General features: G+C 40.7%; 1 protein-coding gene across 6 annotated transcripts in view; it reads left to right on the forward strand.

Annotated features, from left to right (window-relative positions):
- The window catches only part of DENND1B (DENN domain containing 1B), a 269,708-nt gene that overhangs the window by 116,717 nt on the left and 132,276 nt on the right, over positions 1-20,715 (forward strand). For all 6 annotated transcript variants that reach the window (XM_070384685.1, XM_070384689.1, XM_070384690.1 and 3 more), the window contains exons 6-7: positions 9,752-9,821; positions 17,346-17,426. In XM_070384685.1, the coding sequence (XP_070240786.1) occupies positions 9,752-9,821; positions 17,346-17,426 (151 nt within the window). The remainder of the gene's footprint in view (positions 1-9,751; positions 9,822-17,345; positions 17,427-20,715) is intronic.

A 20,715-nucleotide genomic window follows, 5' to 3' on the forward strand; every position in this document is an offset into this window, starting at 1 on the left:
GCAGGTCCTGAAGGTTAGCTTCCCTGATGACTCAGAAATGTAGGTGTGTCATATACTGTAGTTATAGTACACGTGTTGGTCAAGCTAGACTCTAGAAATGCTCCTAGGAAAAGAAATAAGGCTCAATTGAATAATTATCACAAAAGAACATTGGTGTGATATTGATGTCTACTCTGTTCACTTGCTGTTCAGCTACATTCCTGTCATTCTTTGAGGGTTAAGTTATAAATTTACTCAGAATGTGTGTTTGAGTTGGAGAGTTTTTCCCAGTGTTTATTCAGAAGCAAATACTTAGCTGCTTTATGAGTAGTAGAGCGTGGATGCTCCTGTTCCTGTTTTTAGGCTCAGCTCTTTAATCTGGAGCAATTGTGTTGAAAAGTTGATGTTTTATCCAGAAACGTGTTATGCTTCAGCTGTAGGCTGATCTTCTAATTTGAAACCATCGTTTTAGGCAGCGGGTTTGGGAGTGACTGGGAAGTGGGTGGGGAGAGCTCCTTTATCTTTGTGCTTCATACTGAAAGTTCCAAAGCCACACCGGGAAGGGGTCTGTCACCCTCTGCCCCAAACAAGTTTGCCCTAACAAAGACTGAGGCTGTACGAGCTTTCTAATTTTTCTCTAGGTATTTTTAAGTCTTTTCATTAAAAAATTAGGTTTGCAGGTAAGTTTCAGGAATAGTACTGTGAACTCTTGTCTACACGTGCCCAAGATTCACAGTTGTTAAGCTGCTTCTGTCTGTCCCCACCTCGCTCTCTCAATGTACACACACACACACACACACACACACACACACACGTTCTCCATGTCTCTATTATATTGTTATGCTGACCCATTTATGAGTAAGTTGTAGATGTCATTCCTCTGTAATATTTGAATCTGTTTTACAACTCACTGCCACCAAAATCAATTCCTGATATAATTAAAGAGTTGTTTATATATCTTCCTATTGGCTAGCAGCTGATAAACTGTGGTGTTTATTCACAGCTGGTAAAAGGAATGAATATATATAGAAGCCTTTATAAACTGAAAAAACCTATATGGCTTTTCTTAAAAGTTGAGACTTAGCACAAAGATGATATCCTTTCGGATTATAGTTTTTAAAATCAGTTACTTATGGCTTTACCTGAAGTATGTTATGACTTTCAGATACGAAAAATTTTAGTATCTTGCTCTTGAAGCTGTCTTTTGTGCAGAATATTGCATTTATGTTGAAACATATGACATTTTTAGGTATTCTCTTGTGAGGTAATGAATTGATTATTTATAGGTCATTTTCATTATCGGTGATTGAAGATCCTTTAACAGAAATTAATAATTTATCCTGTTGTCTTTATGATATCCTGTTAAATACTTTAAATTGTTTACTTTTGTGATCAACTATATCTTCATAAAAATCTATTCATTTATTTTACCATCTAATGTCTTAGTTCATGTTTTAATGATCTAAATGTTAAAAGAAAACTTGTATGTCTTGAGTTTTTGTTGATATCTAATAGTTTAAAATATTTTAGGTCCTTCAAGAGTAGTCATAATGAAAGTGGAATACACTTAAGCATGTTTAAGATTTTTAATACAAAGTAAAATTAAGTACAGATTGGTAGTAAATTTTCTTTAAGATAGCAAAAAATAGCTCTGTGTTGGATTTCTTGAATAGCAAAGTTAGAGATGGCCATGGTAGTACTAATAATAGCAAACTGTCAGCAGCATCGCTTAGTGTTTGTTTACTATAAATCAAACATTTTGCTAAGTGATTTATATAGATTATTAATAAAAATGACTCTATCCTTAGAGTTCTGATCTAGAAAGTTTGCACATAATGCTTTAAAGTTACTTTGCATTCTGAATGATGCTATTATAAGATTTGAAAGTAATTTAAATTTATGTTATAATTCTAAACTAGAAATCTGTACACCATGCTATCAAATGCAACTGATAAACTGTGGTGTTTATTCACAGCTGGTAAAAGGAATGAATATATTATAGAAGCCTTTATAAACTGAAAAAACTTATATGGCTTTAAGCCATATAAGTGGCTTATAAGCCACTGGGTTTATGCTATTATAAGGTTTGGAAGTGAGTGTACTTAATTTCTATGTGTTTCATTCACCTTTTAGAATATTAGAATTAAATTTCATTCACCTATTAAAATATTAGAATTCAGGTTAATTTAATATAAAAGTTAATAAAATTTTGAATTTTGTGTGCTTTAGCTTTTTCTATAGCATATTTGTCCTCCTTTAACAAATTTTCAAAAATACCCTGAAATAGTATTAATTTAAATCGTGCCATTGTTTGTATTTAGCATTGCTTTAGTACGATAGTAGAAATGCAAGAAATAATATTTTCTCTAATTTAATTAGCATAATTTTACAACTATAAAATTGTCGCCATGGGTTCAAAATGAAATAAGTGCCCTCATGAGGAAGACAGACTAGGGTTTGGTGCCTTTGTAGTCCCCCCGCCCCTGACTCATACCAAACTCAGAGGCTTTCACACTCTTCCTTGAGGCAAGTCCCTTAGAAGCAGCATGTTTCAATTTTACACATTTTGTGTCAATTTTCCAGACAGAAAAACAGCCTCTAGACATGAGACGCTTTTCTACGGAAAGGCAGTTTCCTTAGTTTTATTTGGTTACTCTGAGTTAGGTTCCTGCTGATCACCGAGACTGTTAGTAGTTACCTGACTGCTTGACAAAAAACATTTCCTTTCCTTTATTTAACCTTTGACTTTTAGATGTAAAAGTTTTATCAGCTCAATAGGATAGTGGGAGCCCAAGTGGGGGAAGTCTCCTTGCTGTTCAGTGGACTTGTGGTTTTCCTGAGACATCTGTCCCTGGCCTTACTTACGTCTTCATGAAAAGGAAATAATCTCATAACTAACCTTTGAAGAACCTCCTGTTTTCTGTTTTAAAATGATTTGGTTCTAATGTCTCTGTTTTACATTTATGTATATTTACAAGACTATGAGAGTCACAGGAATCTTTTGCTAAAGAATGACATTTTCAGTTTTATAAAATTCAAGTAAAACATTTTATCTAGTCATTATATGTTGAATACATTTTTAACAGCTTTCTGGGATGTTTGTGTTTGGTGGTTAAGAGATTTTGAACATCTTTGGGACTGTAAAATTTAGTGAAAACTTATTCTGACTTAATGATAATTAGGAGTTTATACATGAGTTAAAAATTAATTGCTTTGAACATATTTGAAAATTATCTAAGAAACCACTAAAATAAAAACATGGGAGTAGCATTTCTTATCTGAGCAAGGCTAGCTTACATAATATATAGTGTTTATTACACGTGTGTGTGTGCATTTTTTGAGCACACTTTTTGTTTTTAAAGTGTGCAGTGGAACCTTGTTAAAATATTTGACTCACTGACTCCTTGGTGTACCCTGGACCATTTTGTCATCACATATAAAGTGAGCAGGACTTCACGTTGTCCAGTTGTCTGTATCAGGGGTGGCGAATTCAGTTACCTGTAGACACAGGTCAGGGACTAAAATGAGATAAGCAAGTTTGGCTGACAGTGGGAAACAGGGGTGATCTATAGAAATGGCACATACCACATCCAAAGATAAACTGTTACTCAACTCTAGATTTTTACTGAAAAGTGGAAAAAAAAAAAAAAAAAAAAGTTTGACCAGCACTGCCAGCTCTTTTGATTTGTAAGAGAGGAAAATGTAGGTTTTCAGTGAATCGCCTCTTTTAGAAGTCGGCGGCTTGTTCAGTCCAGCAGCCGCAGTGTTGCCCAAACAGCAGTATGACCGTGGGCTAGATTGGTCTGCTTGTAGACAGTTTGCAGCCTCCACTCCAGATGCTACTGTTTATTTGCAACAGAAAATGTCCCTGCTTCCCTGACATCCTAGGAGTCAGCATGACTGACTTTCGGAGTAGTCCACTTTGATACAAGTGATGTTTTCATGAAAAAAAAAAAAAAAAAAAGATATGTACTCTTAAAAGGGGCTGGTTGTCACTAAGAACCATTGCGTGTTCACGGAGAACACGCTGTGTGTGACTGAACTCGGTTCTTTATGGTGCTGGGCTTACTGGTGTGTCAGGCAGTGCTGTGGTACAGAGAGTCACGTTATCTCTCGGGAACGAATTACAGAGAGGAAAATGCTGGCTAGACGATAGCTACGAGTTGCCAGTCTTCTTATGGATGGAAATATACTGAGATGTTGCTAGATGTGTGTTGTCTGATGAGAGATCTTGTGTCATGTTGCAGGCCGTATTCTTTTCAGAAATTTTTATCTGTGGTGATGAACATAACAAGCAGTACTATAATCTACAGTCGGAAGGAATTACTGATGTGTTAAGTGAAAGAATCAAATCGAAATGTGTATCTGTTGGGAAATTTGCGCGTTTGCATAAAATATAAAAGGCAGAAAGAAAGATACTGCTCTGGACATTAGTTAAATAAATTTTATAAGAGACTTGACTTTAGAGCCTTGATCATCTGTTGCTCAGTTGGAGTGCTAATCTCAGGCTTGCTGTTCGGTAGCTCTGCGGCCCTGAATGCAGTTGTCTTACCTTAGTTTAGTCAGATACACATCACAGCATTATTATAAGAATTATGTGAGAGAACGCATGTCAAGTACCTAGTGTATTTTTATACACAGTGAGTGCCTAAGAAGTTTTATCAATATTTTCTGTACTTCCAATAAATATGAGGAGTCGCTCATATTTAGATTCTGCTCTCTACTTCTAGATGGACATAGACCTGACTAGTAACTCTTACTGTCCAGATAGAAATAACAAAGCATGATGGAGCCTTAGAGATGACTGTGGGAAATATCCATAGGTGGAAGCCTTGTTGTACTAGTCTTTTTAAATTACGACAGTCTGATTTATAGATGAAGTCATGTTAGAGGAGGTTATAAAACATCCTGGTGTCCAGCAGTGATCTGAATATGGTAGAGTCAAATGTTGGATCAACGCGAGAACAAAATCCACCATGCCCCGTATAGAGATCAAACATAGCTTGGCATCAGGATGCAGTTCAGTGAAAATATTCTTGGAGATAATAAAACGTAATAGTAACTCCCAAATACCTAGCACTGTTAAATTTTTTAAAGTAAACTATTAATCAATTATTAATTCATTTTGTTTCATTTTCAAAAACAGGTCCATAATCTTACAAATAAATATATATATTTTTTGTATAAGCTTCTTTCTTTTAGACTAATTTTATTTATTTATTTATATTTGGCTGCACTGGGTCTGCATTGCTGCATGGGCTTTTCTCCAGTCGTGGTGAGCGGGGACTGCTCTCCAGCTGTGGTGTGAGAGCTTCTCCTCGGAGTGGCGTCTCTTGTTCTGGAGCCTGGCTCTGGGGCCCGTGGGCTTCAGTAGTTGCTGTGGACTCGGGCTCAGTCCTTGCGGCTCCTGGGTTCCAGAGCACAGGCTCAGCAGCTGTGGCACTTGGGTTTAGCTCCTGCACGGCGTGTGGGGTCTTCCTGGGTCAGGGACTGAGCCCGTGCCTCCTGCACTGGCAGGTGGATTCTTTACTGCTGAGCCACCAGGGAAGCCCTTGTATAAGCTTCTTAATGAAAAATTGGGTTCCAGTTCCCTTCATAATTTGAAAGGAAATTGAAAGTTGAAGATAACCAATGAGAAGTAATAATGTAAAGATGAGAAAAAACAGAAAATTTGGTCTAGGGAAAAAAAGGATTCTCTCACTTTGCAATAAGTTTTAATTATTAGACATTTATTACATATTTTATTTTTATAGTGGTCAAGGAAGGAGGTTTAAACAAGGTTCCACGTTATGTGAGTAAGATGAAATAACAATGTTAAGGATTAATAAGTGGCTATGCAAACCAGCTAAAATCAATGCATCTTGCTTTATCTTAAGATCTTAAGAGCAGGGGAAAAAAAAAAACAGGACCAGCATGTTCCTTGAATAGATTAGGTCTCAGTTTATCTGAGCATAGAGATCTGAACTGTATAACACATTGAAATTTTCTTGAAATACCAGTTTCTTCAGGCCATGGAAAGTTGAAATGTGACTATGAAACAACTACAAATGAAAGAAACTAGTGTATCTAGGAACTACCTTGTTTCTTGGCAGACCATCCCTCATGAACGTTATTTCATTGCATTATAGTGAATATAAAGAATAGGATTGGTAATTTGCATGGTATTGAGTTGGTAATCTAAAAACAGTAATCTTGAAGGTCGTGTTTTTATTTGTTTGTTTGTTTTTATAAGTGAAAGATATGGTAGAAAATAGATTAACCATCTGAAATGTTAAGAGTTTGAAAGTGTTAGCCTCTCAGTTGTGTCTGACTCTCTGCAACCACTTGGACTGTAGCCCACCAGGCTCCTCTGTCCATGGAATTCCCCAGACAAGAATGCTGGAGTGGGTGGTCATGTCCTTCTCCAGGGGATCTTCCCAAACCAGGGATCGAACCCAAGTCTCCTACATTGCATCAGATTCTTTACCATCTGAGCCACCAGGGAAGCCTGCGTTAGAGTTAAAAAGTGAAAGTGAAAGCCACTCAGTCCTGTGCAACTCTTTGCAACCCCGTGGACTACACCATCCTTGGAATTCTCCAGGTCAGAATACTGGAGTGGGTAGCATTTCCCTTCTCCAGGGGATCTTCTCAACCCGGGGATCACACCCAAGTCTCCTACATTGCAGGCAGATTCTTTACCAGCTGAGCCACCAAGGAAGCCCCAGAGTACTGGAGTGGGTAGGCTATCCTTTCTCCAGGGCATCTTCCTGACCCAGGAATCGAACCGGGGTTTCTTGCACTGCAGGTGGATGGATTCTTTACCAACTGAGCTACCAAATTGGGATTACCAATGCTAACTGACTAACTTCTGATTGTCAGATTTCCCCCAGGCTGTCAGAGCTTTGTCGCGTGTTCCACCCAGGATTTTCCAGGCTCCCGCGTGAAGCTGTTGGCTTGTTGTAACCCCCACCCCACCACACCCTTCCCCGGTCCCTCACCCCCATTTCCGTCTGGACTTGTGGTTCTCCAGGTGTTGGCACACCTGTCCTTAGACTTCCCTGTTCTTCCCTGGGATCCGATTCCTTGTCTGTATATCCGCGTATTCCTCATTTCTGCTCAATCCTCCATTTTGTTGCTCTCCCAAAATATTATGCAGAAGGTGAATTTTTGAGTCCCAGAAAGACTGAAAATGCTTTCAGCCTGTCTCCACACTTGACTGATAATTTCTCTGGGCAGAGAGTTCTAGATTGCAAGGGGTATGTCCTCTGCCTTTGGGAGGCATGTTTGCTGACTTCCCAGAGCTGCTGTTGAGCGAGGCGTTCCGGGACATTTGGGATTCTACGCCTTTGTATGCGACCTGTTTTGTCTCTTTGGAAAGTCTTAGGTGCTTTCTACCTCTGTTCTGAAATTTCACTGTGATTCTCTGGTTGGGCTCATTTATTTTATAGTTAACCCGGGGGTGCTTTCAACATGGAGATTCATGTCTAAAGTTCTGGGATATTCCAGTAATTTTTAAAAAGAAATTTATTTTTTCCCCTCCTTTCTAAGAACTGCTGTTAGTCAACTGCATGACAGTTGAGATTGATATGCTGATATTTTAATATTTATTCCTATTTCCATCAGTTTGTCTCTTTATTCTAGTCCTTAGGAGATATTCTTGATGTAGTTTCTAACTTTTCTATTGATTTTAATTTTTTTCAGCATTTGTATTTTGAATTTCTAAGAACTCTTTCTTGTCTAATAAACTGCTTTTTTCACTTCTTTCTCCTTTCTTAGACTGTGTTTTGTTTAATGGCATCCTGCTGTTTATTCAGCTTCTAAGGATATTAATGACAAGTTTTGGAACTCTCACCTGTCTGTATTGTCTCTGTGTACTTGGAGTTCCTTTTATGTTTGTATTCACGTCTGTATTTCCTCAAATATCTGGTGGTTGGACTGTTACTTTGTATTTAAGATAGAGGCATGAAACTGAATGAGAACCATTGTATGTGTGGTGGTGGGTCTCACCTGCAAGAAGATACAGGGCCTTGGAGGTGTTTCTTCCTTTGAGAGATTTCCAGAGCGGTGTTTTGGGCTCCGTGGGGCCGGGCTGTTGGCTAGCGGCCCTTCTCCCTTCTGTTGACGTCAGGTTTCGGTTTGCTCTCACGGCTGAATCGATTACTTTTGTTTGCTTATCACCTTTATGAGGCTGCTCACCTGTGTTCACCTGTGGTGCTTTCTGTTGCATTTGTCTTTCCTCATTAATTTATGCTCTTTCATTCATTCATACTCATTGCAGTGTCATTTACAAAAGGCATGTAGAACAATAGATGTATTCAGTGTACTATTAGATTTAACAAGAAGTTGGTAGATAGTGACAGCCATCTTCCAAACCTTTATTTAACTGTTTGTAATGATCATTTTAAAGAACTCTATAGCATTCTGCAACATGGGCTTTCCTGGTGGCTCAGACAGTAAAGAATCTGCCTGCAATTCGGGAGACCCGGGTTCGAACCTTGGGTTAGGAAGATCCCCTGGAAAAGGGAATGGCAGCCCACTTCAGTGTTCTTGCCTGGAGAATCCCCAGGGACAGAGGAGTCTGGCAGGATACAGACCATGGGGTTGCAGAGAGTTGGTCGTGACTGAGCAAATGTAGATAGATACAGCATGCTGCTGAGGAAAGTTACCATGGGTGACCTGACTGTTCTCCTCTCATGGCTTTAGGCAACTCCTGATTAAAATGCATCATCAACAGTCACATCAGATAATCAGACGTTACATGAAAACAGGTGGAAGGAAAGCTGTGTTCCTAAGCTCTAGTCATTGATTTTTAAATTTAAAAAATTTATCAAAACTCTTGTTAGTATATATTTGTGTATTAAAAGTATCACAGTGTTTTCTCTTGAAAATTTTTCTGTTGTAGTCATTCTTTGAAGAAAAAATGAGTATTTGTTAATTGATAATTAACTATACTGGTGTGTTTTGTGATTCACTCTTATGTATGAGAAGTTTACATTTTGATAAACAATTAAAACCTTTGGATAGATTTTAAATATACATACCTTAATTTGAAAAGGAGTACAGATTTTATTTTGTACAGTTGATTTTGGATTTAGCATTATGGTTTCGTAAAGTTAATTATATTTGTGTCTAGCAAAATGAATTGAAAGGCATTTTAAATTATATGTGTTTTTGATACTTAAATGCTATTTGTAATAACAGTTTTTAAAATAGGCTTACTTGTAATGATATTTATTTTGAAATTTATCATCTTATATAAACATCAGTTTCTGAGGAATTGATTTAATTAATAAGCACATAATTCTATTTTTTATATATTCAATTCTGCAATATTTGAAGAGAAATGATTGTGTCTTTATGTCTTTGTTTTAAAAGCTTTTTAAAATTAGTTTTTATTTTATATTATATCTTATATCAGTGGTAAATGCTTATTCAATGACAGCTTCTGGAACACTCAGACCATACCTACCATGAAATGGGGCTAAGTGATGTTAGGTGTTTCTAACATAAAATAGAAGTGTCTAATGAATAACCTTTATAATGGAATTTTGGATTCTGATTATTTTATGAAAGCTAAAAATGGATTATATGTAAAATCTTACTGTAACATTAAAGAGAATGTGGGTATTGTTCTTTTTTGCCCTCCAGGATCAACCTGTTTGAAATAATATAAATTTGATGTTTATTTTGCTGTCTTCTTTCTTAATTCTAAATGATACATGCATATATATATATATATACACATACATATACACAGACATATTTTTAAGTTACTATTATTATTATTTTACAGTTACCTGCCATGGTTTGAAGTATATTACAAGCTTCTAAATACTCTGGCAGATTACTTGACTAAGGAACTGGTAAGCTCTGTGTTTTTCCCTATTTTAAAAATTGTGGTAAAATACACATAATATGAAATTTACCATTTTAACCATCTTTAAGTGTACAGTTCTGTACCATTAAGTGCATTCGTATTGTTTTGCAGTCAATACCAACATCTTTATAACCTTTTTACTTCTCAAATTGAATCTCTGTACCCATTAAACTAAAAGACACTTGGTCCTTGTTTGCAAGGAAAGCTCTGATAAACCTAGACGGCATACTAAACGCAGAGACATCACTTTGGCAACAAAGGTCTGTCTAGTCGAAGCTGTGGTTTTTCCATTAGACTTCTCTGTATGTGAGAGCTGAACCATGTAAAGGGCTGAGCACCGAAGAACTGATGCTTTCAAATTGTGGCGTTGGAGAAAACCCTTGAAAGTCCCTTGGACTGCAAGGAGATCAAACCAGTCCATCCTAAAGGAGATCAACCTTGAATATTCATTGGAAGGACTGATGCTGACGCTGAAGCTCCAGTACTTTGGCTACCTGGTGCGAAGAGCCTACTCACTGGAAAAGACCCTGATTCGGGAAAAGATTGAAGGCAGGAGAAGGGGACAACAGAGGATGAGATGGCTGGATGGCATCACTGACTCAATGGAAGAATTTGAGCAAACTCCAGGAGATAGTGAAGGACAGGGAAGCCTGGAGTGTTGCAGTCCGTGGGTTCGAAAATAGTTGGATATGACTGAGCGACTGAACAATAGCCACCTCCTATAACTAGAATGATATAATACAGATCCTTCTGTGACTGGCTTATTTCACTTCATGTTTTCGAGTTCCATCCATATTGTGGCATATGTCAAAGTTCCCTTCCTGTTTAAGTTTGAGTAGTAGTCTATTCACACACTTGGGCTGCAGTCCATGGGGTCACTAAGAGTCGGAAACGACTGAGCGACTTCACTTTGACTTTTCACTTTCATGCATTGGAGAAGGAAATGGCAGCCCACTCCAGTATTCTTGCCTGGAGAATCCCAGGGACAGAGGAGCCTAATGGGCTGCTGTCTATGGGGTTGCACAGAGTCGGACACGACTGAAGCAACTTAGCAGCAGCAGCAGCAGCAGATGAACACTTGGGTTGCTTCCATCTTTGGCTCTTGTGAGCAAAGCTGCTATGAACATGGGTGTGCAAATACCTGTTTGAGTCTGTGTATTCAGATCTTTTGAGTATATACCCAGAAGTAGGATTGCTGAATAGTATTGTAATTCTATGCTTAATTTTCTGAAGAACTGCTATAATGTTTTCCACAGTGGTTTCATAAATTTACATTCCCACCAGCAACACACAGGTTTCCAGTTTTCCACACCCTCCCTGAGACTTCCTATTTTTTGTTTTGTTTTGATAATTGCCATTCTAATGGGTGTGAAGTAGTATATAAATGTGGTTTAAATGTGCATTTCCCTAAAGATTAGCAGTATAGAGTCGTTTCCTGTGTTTATTGGTTATTAAATATCTTCTTTGCTGAAATTTTATTCCAGTCCTTTGCCATTTTTTAACTGTATTTTCATATTGCTGTTGAGGAGTGGGAGCTTTTTATATATTCAGATATTGTCAGATACATCATCTGCAAATATTTTCTCCCATTCCATGGGTTGCCTTTTTACTTTGTTGATAGTGTCCTTTGCTGTACAAAATTTTTTAATTTTAAAGAGGAATAACATCTTCTTTTTTTCTTTTGTTGTTCTCTGCTTTTGGTGTCATGTCAAGAAATGATTTTCAAATACAGTGTCATGAAGCTCTCTTTTTTCCTTCCAAGAATTTTAGCTCTTACATTTATTTTATATCTTTATCCTTTTTCTTGAAAAAATAAACACAAAACAGAAACTGAAGTTTGCCTTGAATTAATGAACATCTGTAGGATGATAATTTTTAAAACATAAAATAAAGTGTTTCGTCATTCAGTTGCGTCTGCCTCTTCAACCCCATGGACTGTAGCCCACCGTATTCTTATCTCTGAGAATGATCTTCCTGAACCCAATAGTGTCCTTTTCCTGCTTGTAATACTTTCAGCGCCTTCTTTTTTCTCAGAATGAAATTTAAACGTGTGCAGACTAGCACAATAGAAGCTTCGTGATCTGGCATCTGATATCCTCCCTGGCTTGTCTGGTCCCCCTTTTGTACACCTGATGGACCTTCCCGCATTTTGGAGCTACTTAAATTTCGTAGGATGTAACTCCACACAGTTGTCTTTCAGGAGTTTAGGTCACTCACTCGTGATTACTGGTAAAACACTCAACTTTTAAGATTCAACGTAAACATCTTTAAAAACAGACCTAAATTCAGTGCAAATACTACTCCAGATGCTTTTTACTAAATAGAATTACCCTGTATGCGAGACAGCAAAAGAGACACAGATGTGTTGAACAGTCTTTTGGACTCTGGGAGAGGGCGAGGGCGGGATGATCTGGGAGAATGGCATTGAAACATATAAAATATCATATGTGAAACGAATCGCCAGTCCATAGTTTGATGCATGATACAGGGTGCTCGGGGCTGGTGCACTGGGATGACCCAGAGGGATGGGATGAGAAGGGAGGTGGGAGGGGGCTTCAGGATGGGGAACACATGTACATTCATGGCAGATTCAAGTCAGTGTGTGGCAAAACCAATACAATATTGTAAAGTAAAATAAATAATTAATTAAAAACCCCTTGCTGAATGCCAAAAAATGGATTATTAATAAATTAAGAAAATAGATTTACTCTTAGGGTGAACAATCTCATAATTTGGCAATCTGATTTTATTATTATAATAGCAGTAGTGTTTTAGTGTGTGTCAAAAGTCCAGAGTTTGTGTGCATGTATGTAAATACTTCCTTCTCTACCCTTGATGTGCTTAATTCTGTGAAATATTCACTAGAAGGTAATTTTACACTTGAACAATTTTATGTTTCAGCCATTCAGTCATTCGTCTGCCTAAGAAAATGACTGGAAATAACTGGAAATATTCAACTACTGCATTGAAAACTCAAGACCAGAATTCAGTCTCATGATAATCTCTGGCTCTTTGTGTTTTGAGTAAAACATGTGGAACCAACATCATTCGCATTAGTTGTCCAAGTTTTGATTAGTTTCGGAAACTCATTGATGACTTGGTATACGGCACGTGCTCCCCGAGACTGTATCTAATACTGGAATATAGAAAAGAAAATACTATGGTTTTCTTAGAAGAGGAAATGAGGGGGACTACATTTGTGTTGCTAATTAGAGGGGAAAAATATTTTAAGTTCATAGTATTCTTTCAGTAGCTGGAAATAAATGTACGAGTGTAATAATTTTTCTTTACACTTTTAATCCAGTGCCACAGGTTATTTATTAATAGATTGGAATTTACATTTCAGAATCAATTATCCTTATCTGATCAATATCAAGCAACTGCCAAGAACTGTAAAATGCTAGACTTTAAAAAATGCATGTAACTATAAGAATTTTGTATAGACAACATCAGTATCTTCCAGAATACCCTGTGGTATATTTCACTGCCTGGATGGTCCAGTGATGAATGCTTTAATGTCCGTCTTTTTAGGTCATTCTAGAGAGAATTCCAGATAGGCAGTTTTGAGTGCACACTTTTACAAACATTTATAGAGATCTGCATTAAGTTTTCATAGTCAAGTTAGAAGAGAAATTGGGAGAAACCATGTGTCTCATATCCATATCCCTTAAAATGATTACCTGCTTTTGCCTTCACTGTATTCTCCCACCATAATAAAGAGAGGCTGAGAGTACACACAACAGAGAGAGAAGGGATAGAGCTGTGTGTGCAGAGCGTCCTGCCTGCATTTATTACTGGGTTTGTATGCGAAGCTCACAAAACTGAAGCGTGCACGTCAGGGTACATTCAGTCAGTTCAGTTCAGTCGCTCAGTCAGGTCCGACTCTTTGCGACCCCATGAATCGCAGCATGCCAGGCCTCCCTGTCCATCACCAACTCCCGGAGTTCACTGAGACTCATGTCCATCGAGTCAATGATGCCATCCAGCCATCTCATCTTCTGTCGTCCCCTTCTCCTCCTGCCCCCAATTCCTCCCAGCATCAGGGTCTTTTCCAATGACTCAACTCTTTGCATGAGGTGGCCAAAGTATTGGAGTTTCAGCTTCAGCATCAGTCATTCCAAAGGACACCCAGGACTGATCTCCTTTAGAATGGACTGGTTGGATCTCCTTGCAGTCCAAGGGACTCTCAAGAGTCTTCTCCAACACCACAGTTCAAAAGCATCAATTCATTGGCACTCAGCCTTTTTCATAGTCCAACTCTCACATCCATACATGGCCATTGGAAAAACCATAGCCTTGACTAGACAGACCTTTGTTGGCAAAGTAATGTCTCTGCTTTTGAATATGCTATCTAGGTTGGTCATAACTTTCCTTCCAAGGAGTAAGCATCTTTTAATTTCAAGGCTGCATTCACCATCTACAGTGATTTTGGAGCCCCCCAAAATAAAGTCTGACACTGTTCCCACTGTTTCCCCATCTATTTCCCATGAAGTGATGGGACCAGATGCTATGATCTTCATTTTCTGAATGTTGAGCTTTAAGCCATCTTTTTCACTCTCCTCTTTTACTTTCATCAAGAGGCTTTTTGGTTCCTTTTCACTTTCTGCCATAAGGGTGGTATCATCTTCATATCTGAGGTTATTGATATTTCTCCCGGCAATCTTGATTCCAGCTTGTGCTTCTTCTAGCCCAGCGTTTCTCATGATGTACTCTGCATATAAGTTAAATAAGCAGGGTGACAATGTACATCCTTGACATACTCCTTTTCCTATGTGGAACCAGTCTGTTGTTCCATGTCTTACTGTTAAGCAAATCCCATAAAGTAGATTTGTTATACATTTTATATAAACCCATTTATCATGGGCTGAGTAGTGACCAGGGGCTACCTCGAAGAGAAATGTTTAGAATGTTGCATCTTTCATCAAAGTTGCATCTTAGCACACCAATCTTACTTAAGTTGTACCTATTTCTTAAAAATTAAGTTTGTCATTTTAAAATTAAAATGGAAAACGCAAGCATTCCTCTTGCACCAGTTATCCAAGTTGCAAATGCAAAGGAAAAATGCTTAAAGCAAATTAAAAGTACTACATAAGTGAACACAGAAATCAGAAAGCAAAACAGCCTTACATATTACTGATACGGGGAGAGCCTTGGTGGTCTAAATAGACTGTCAGACTAGATGTCACAACATTCTTTCAAGCCAAAGCCCCATCTAGAGCAAGCCCCTGCCTCTCTCCAATTTCTGGAGGTTGAGAGAGCTGAAGAGGCTGCAGAAGGAAAGATCAAAGCTGGCAGAGGTCGGTTCATGAGGATTAAGGAAGGAGGCTGTCTCCATAGCATTAAAGTGTAAGGTAAAGCAGCAGTTCCTGCAAGTTATCCAGAAGACCTCGCTGAGATAATTCATGAAGGTGGCTGCCCTGAACAACAGGTTTTCAGTGTGGATGAAGATGAAACAGTCTTTTACAGGAGGATGCCATCTAGGACTTTCACAAGCAGAGAGAAGAGGTCAGTGCCTTGTTTCAAAGCTTCAGGGGACAGGCTGACTCACTTGTCAGGGGCTACTGGTGCAACTGGTGACTTGAAGTTGAAGCCAGTGTTCATTTACCCTCTGAAAATCCTGGGATCTCCTAAGAATTATGCAGTCTGTGCTCTACAAAGAGACTAACAGCACATCTGTTGACAGCATAGTTTACTCAATATTTTAAACCCAGTGTTAAGACATACTGCTCAGAAAAAAAATTCCTTTCAAAATATTACTGTTCATTGACAATGCACCTAGTCACCCAAGAGCTTTTTAAAAAAATTATTTATTTTAATTGGGGGCTAATTACTTTATAGTATTGTGATTTTTGCCATACATTGACATGAATCAGCCATGAGTGTACATGTGTCCCCAGGTCCCTAACCCCGCTTCTAACTCCCTCCCCATCCCGTCCCTCTGGGTTGTCCCAGTACACTGGCTTTGAGTGCTCTGGTTCATGCATCAAACTTGGACTTCACCCAAGAGCTTTGATAGATGTGGATGACAATATTGTTTTTTTTTTTTTTCTTTCATGCCTGCTAACACACCATTCATTCTTCAGCCCATTGATCAAGGAGTAATTTTGACTTTTTATAATTATTTAAACTTTATTATATTTATTAGTTATTAAGTCATATTATCATATTGTTTAAAAAATAGCAGGAGATGCAGGAGACACTGATTTGATCCCTGGGATGGGAACATCCCCTGGAGAAGGAAATAGCAACCCACTCCAGTATCCTTTTTTTTTTTTTCCTTTTCCACTCCAGTATTCTTCCCTGGAAAGTCCCATGGACAGAGGAGCCTGGTAGGCTCCTGTCCAAGGGGTCACAGAGTGTGGCACAGCTTAGCGACTGAGCACGCACACCACACATTTAAAAAGTACATTTCTGAAGGCTGCAGCTACCACAGGTATTGATTCCTCTGATGGATCTGGGCAAAGTAAATCGAAAACCCTCTGGAAAGGATTCACCATTTTAGATACCATTAAGAACGTTTTTGATTCATGGGGAAAGGTCAAAATACCAGTGTACACTAGAGCTTAAGTAAGTTAATTCCAGCCCAGTTGGATGACTTTAAGTTGGCAGAATTCGGGACTTCATTGGTGGAAGTAACTGCAGATGTGGCAGAAATAGCAAGAGAACTAGAAGTGGAGCATGAAGATGTGTCTGAGTTGCTGCAGTCTCATAATAAAACTCTAACAGATGAGTTGCTTCTTATTGATGAGCAAAGAGAGTGGCTTTTTGAGACGGAATCCGGATGCTGTGAAGACTGTTGAAATGACAACAAGGGGTGCAGAACATTGCGTGAGCTTCATTGATGAAGCAGCAGCAGGGTTTGAGAGGATCAGCTCCAGAACATTGCGTGAGCTTCATTGATGAAGCAGCAGCAGGGTTTGAGAGGATCAGCTCCAGGTTTGAAAGAAGGTCTACTGTGGGTGAATGCCGTCAGCAGTGCCGCAGTCTGCAGAGAGATGGTTCATGAAAGGGAGAGTCAGTTGATGCCGCAAACTTCACGTGGTCGTATTTTAGACATTGGCACAGCCACCCCAGCCTTCAGCATCCATCACCCTGATCCATCAGCACCGTCCACATCGAGGCCAGACCCTCTACCAGGGAAAAGATTATGACTCGCTGGAGGCTCAGATGGTGGTTAGCATTTTTTAGCAATAAAGTATTTTAACTTAAGGTATGACTTTTTTTTTTTAAGACATGATGGTATTGTACATTTAATAGACTACAGAGTAGTGTAAACAACTTTTATACGCACTAGGAAGCCAGAAATTTGACGAGATCATGTTATTGCTATATTCGCTTGTTAGCGTGGTCTAGAGCTGCGCCCGCCGTTTCTCCAGGGTCCGCCTGTATGTAAAACGTGTCTGACGTGAGTGGGCGCAACGAATGATTTTGTCAAGCAGTTTTAATTGTTTTTACTTAATTGTATTTCATTTATAAAATGCACTTTTTTTATTTTTTTTTTTAACTCTAGGAAGACGATTTGAATGAAACTCTGAGATCTCTCTATAACCATCCAGTACCGAAGGCAAACACCCCTGTCAACTTGAGTGTGGTGAGTCCTGAGTCCGTATTTGATGCTTTGAGCCACAGTGGTGTAGAAACCTCGCCGAGTCACCTCCCGGGGAGACTTTTCTGCCGGTGCTGACTTTACCACCTAGAGATACTGAGGCTCTCTGATACGCTTTAACTATCATAACATGATTTGTTAGAGGTATATTTTGGTAGTTGTTAAATCATAGATTTTTTTAAAATTATATGCCAAACGTAACCAAATCTGTGAGAATATTTTGGTTGTGAGGAACATTGGTTTTCAGGTAGAATCTATCCATAATAAGGAAACCCACTCCCCTCCCTGCCCCAAACAATGAGTGTAGCCCACCAGGTTCCTCTGTCCATGGGATTCTTCAGGCAAGAATACTGGAGTGGGTTGCCATGCCCTTCTCCGGGGGATCTTCTCAACCCAGGGATTGAACCTGGGTCTCCTTCATTGCAGGCAGATTCTTTACCGTCTGATCCACCAGGGAAGCCCCATGTGTACAGTGGCCCTCGTAAAATGAAAACAGTACACAGTAAGCGTTGAGAGTACACCTCATAACCAACTAGATGACAAAGATTCTGGGTGAAAAATCTCCTTTTTTCCCATTCTTCAATACATCTTTTAGTATAATCACCAAACACTGGGAATAAAAGTGAGTTTGTTGAAGCAGTAAGCATTGGTGGTATAGATTATTTACTACTGAAACTTTTAATAAACTGTGCTGTGTATAACAAAAATCACACTAGTCCTTTGGGAGGCTCTGTAAGTGTTGAGAATTAACAACCACGAAATACAGATGTTTTAATCAATTTGGCATACCAAATAGAATGTTAAAATTTACCTATGTTGATTTTGCTTCTTCCAAAGTAATAGTAAAATATCCTAATTAAAAAAATATATAATGATGCAGGAGAAATGGAAGGAAAAAGCAGTCTGAAATGTCTATAATAGTGTTAATAGGTCTTTTGGAGTTCTTTTTGCAAGATCAGGACACTGTTAGCCATTTTATATTCTTTCTCTGGTAATAACTTTCTTCTTGCTTAAATTTCCCCGTGTCACGTTGTTTGATAACAGTGATTTCATTCTTCCTGTTTCTAGCGTCAGCACCTCGTCTGGCTGCTCAACACTTAATAACAGTCAGTAGTCTACAGTTTCTCCTCCTAGTCCTTTCTGTAAAAGACTATCAGATTAAACTTCCTTCAACTATATAAGGGTTTCCCCAGTAGCTCAGAGGTAAAGAACCTGCCCGCCAATGCAGGAGACCCAGGAGGCCTGGGTTTGATCCATAGGTCGGGAAGATCCCGTGGATGAGGAAATGGCAACCCACTCCAGTGTTCTTGGCTTCCCTGGTAGCTCATATGGTAAAGAACCTGCCTGCAATGCCAGAGACTTGGGTTCGATCCCTGGGTTGGGAAGATCCCCTGGAGGAGGGCGTGGCAACCCACTCCAGTATTCTTGCCTGGAGAATCCCATGGACGGAGGAGCCTGGCAGGCTGTAGTCCATATGGTCTCAAAAGAGTCCGATGACTGAGCGTGCATGCATGCGACTATTAAGCTATAAAGTGCCCTGACAACAACCTTTAATAGTTGCCCTGTTTTCTGTAGAATTTGTCCAGACTCCTGGCCTTTCAGGACCACCCACTTGTTAGCCTCCGTCCAGCTTTCCACTTTCATGTCTCACTTTTCTCCCCCTAAATTGATTCTCTACTCTGGTCACAGTGTTGTGTTCATCCATCTTCTTGAGTAGACGATGTGCTTTCCTGGTGGCACACCTTCCCCTCTTACTGAGGCCTCGGTGTGGACCGCCCGCCTCACTCTGGAGCTAGCTCAGGACCCATCTTTGTGAGTGACCTTTCCTTCTTACTGACGCCTCTGTGTGGACCACCTGCCTCACTTTGGAGCTAGCTCAGGCCCCATCTTTGTGAGCGACGTTCCCCTCTTACTGATGCCTCTGTGTGGACCACCCAGCTTTACTCTGGAGCTAGCTCAGGACCCGTCTTTGTGAGCGGTTTCCTCGCCCAGCAACACAGGGTGGCCTCTGCCCCTCTGCATCCTCATGTGTTGCTTAGTGTCCTAGTGGAAATGATCAGCAGTCGGGGGCTGGAAAGCGAAGGATACCCTGGATTTTCCACCCTTATCTGGGAGTTGTCTGCAGACATGGTTGTAGGCCTGGGTGATTTAAAGGCCAAGATGCAGAGAGGACGGAGCAGCGGCGAGGGCCTGGGGTGGAGAGGAGAGCAGAGGGAGGAGGGGCTGGAGGAGGGAGAGCAGAGGGAGGAGGGGCTGGAGGAGGGAGAGCAGAGGGAGGAGGGAGAGCAGAGGGAGGAGGGGTAGGAGGATGGAAAGCCATCAGGGTGGAGGAGCTGGAGGACGCAGAGCAGTCAGGGAGGAGGGGCTGGAAGGTGGAGAGTAGAGGAAGGAGGGGCTGGAGGGCAGAGCCCAGTCAGGGAGGAAGGGCAGGAGGACACGGACAGCAGTCAGGGAGGAGGGGCTGGAAGGCGGAGAGCTGTCAGAGAGGAGGGGCTGGAGGGCAGAGAGCAGAGGGAGGAGGGGCTGGAGGATGGAGAGCAGAGGGAAGAGGGGCTGAAGGATTGAGAGCAGTCAGGGAGGAGGGGCTGAAAGGCAGAGAGTAGAGGGAGGAGGGCCTGGAGGGCAGAGCACAGTCAGGGAAGGAAGGGCAGGAGGACATGGACAGCAGTCAGGGAGGAGGGGCCGGAAGGCGGAGAGCTGTCAGAGAGGAGGGGCTGCAGGGCAGAGGGAAGAGGGGCTGGAGGGCAGAACACAGTCAGGGAGGAGGGGCTGGAGGATGGAGAGCAGAGGGAGGAGGGGCTGGAGGATGGAGAGCAGAGGGAGGAGGGGCTGGAGGAGGGGAGCCGTCAGGGAGGAGGGGCTGGAAGGCGGAGAGCCGTCAGGGAGGAGGGGCTGGAGGGTGGAGAGTAGAGGGAGGAGGGGCTGCAGGGCAGAGAGCAGAGGGAAGAGGGGCTGGAGGGCAGAGGGTCTGGAGGATGGCTGGAGGACAGAGCAGAGGGAAGAGGGGCTGGAGGATGGAGAGCAGTCAGGGAGGACGGGCTGGAGGGTGGAGAGTAGAGGGAGGAGGGGCTGCAGGGCAGAGAGCAGAGGGAAGAGGGGCTGGAGGGCAGAGCACAGTCAGGGAGGAGGGGCTGGAGGACAGAGAGCAGAGGGAAGAGGGGCTGGAGGATGGAGAGCAGTCAGGGAGGAGGGGCTGCAGGGCAGAGAGCAGAGGGAGGACGGGCTGGAAGAGGGGACCAGTCAGGGAGGAGCTCAGATTTGTTGTCATTGAAGC

The sequence above is a fragment of the Bos mutus genome, chromosome 16 (assembly GCF_027580195.1).
Source record: "Bos mutus isolate GX-2022 chromosome 16, NWIPB_WYAK_1.1, whole genome shotgun sequence".
Taxonomy (NCBI): Eukaryota; Metazoa; Chordata; class Mammalia; order Artiodactyla; family Bovidae; genus Bos; species Bos mutus.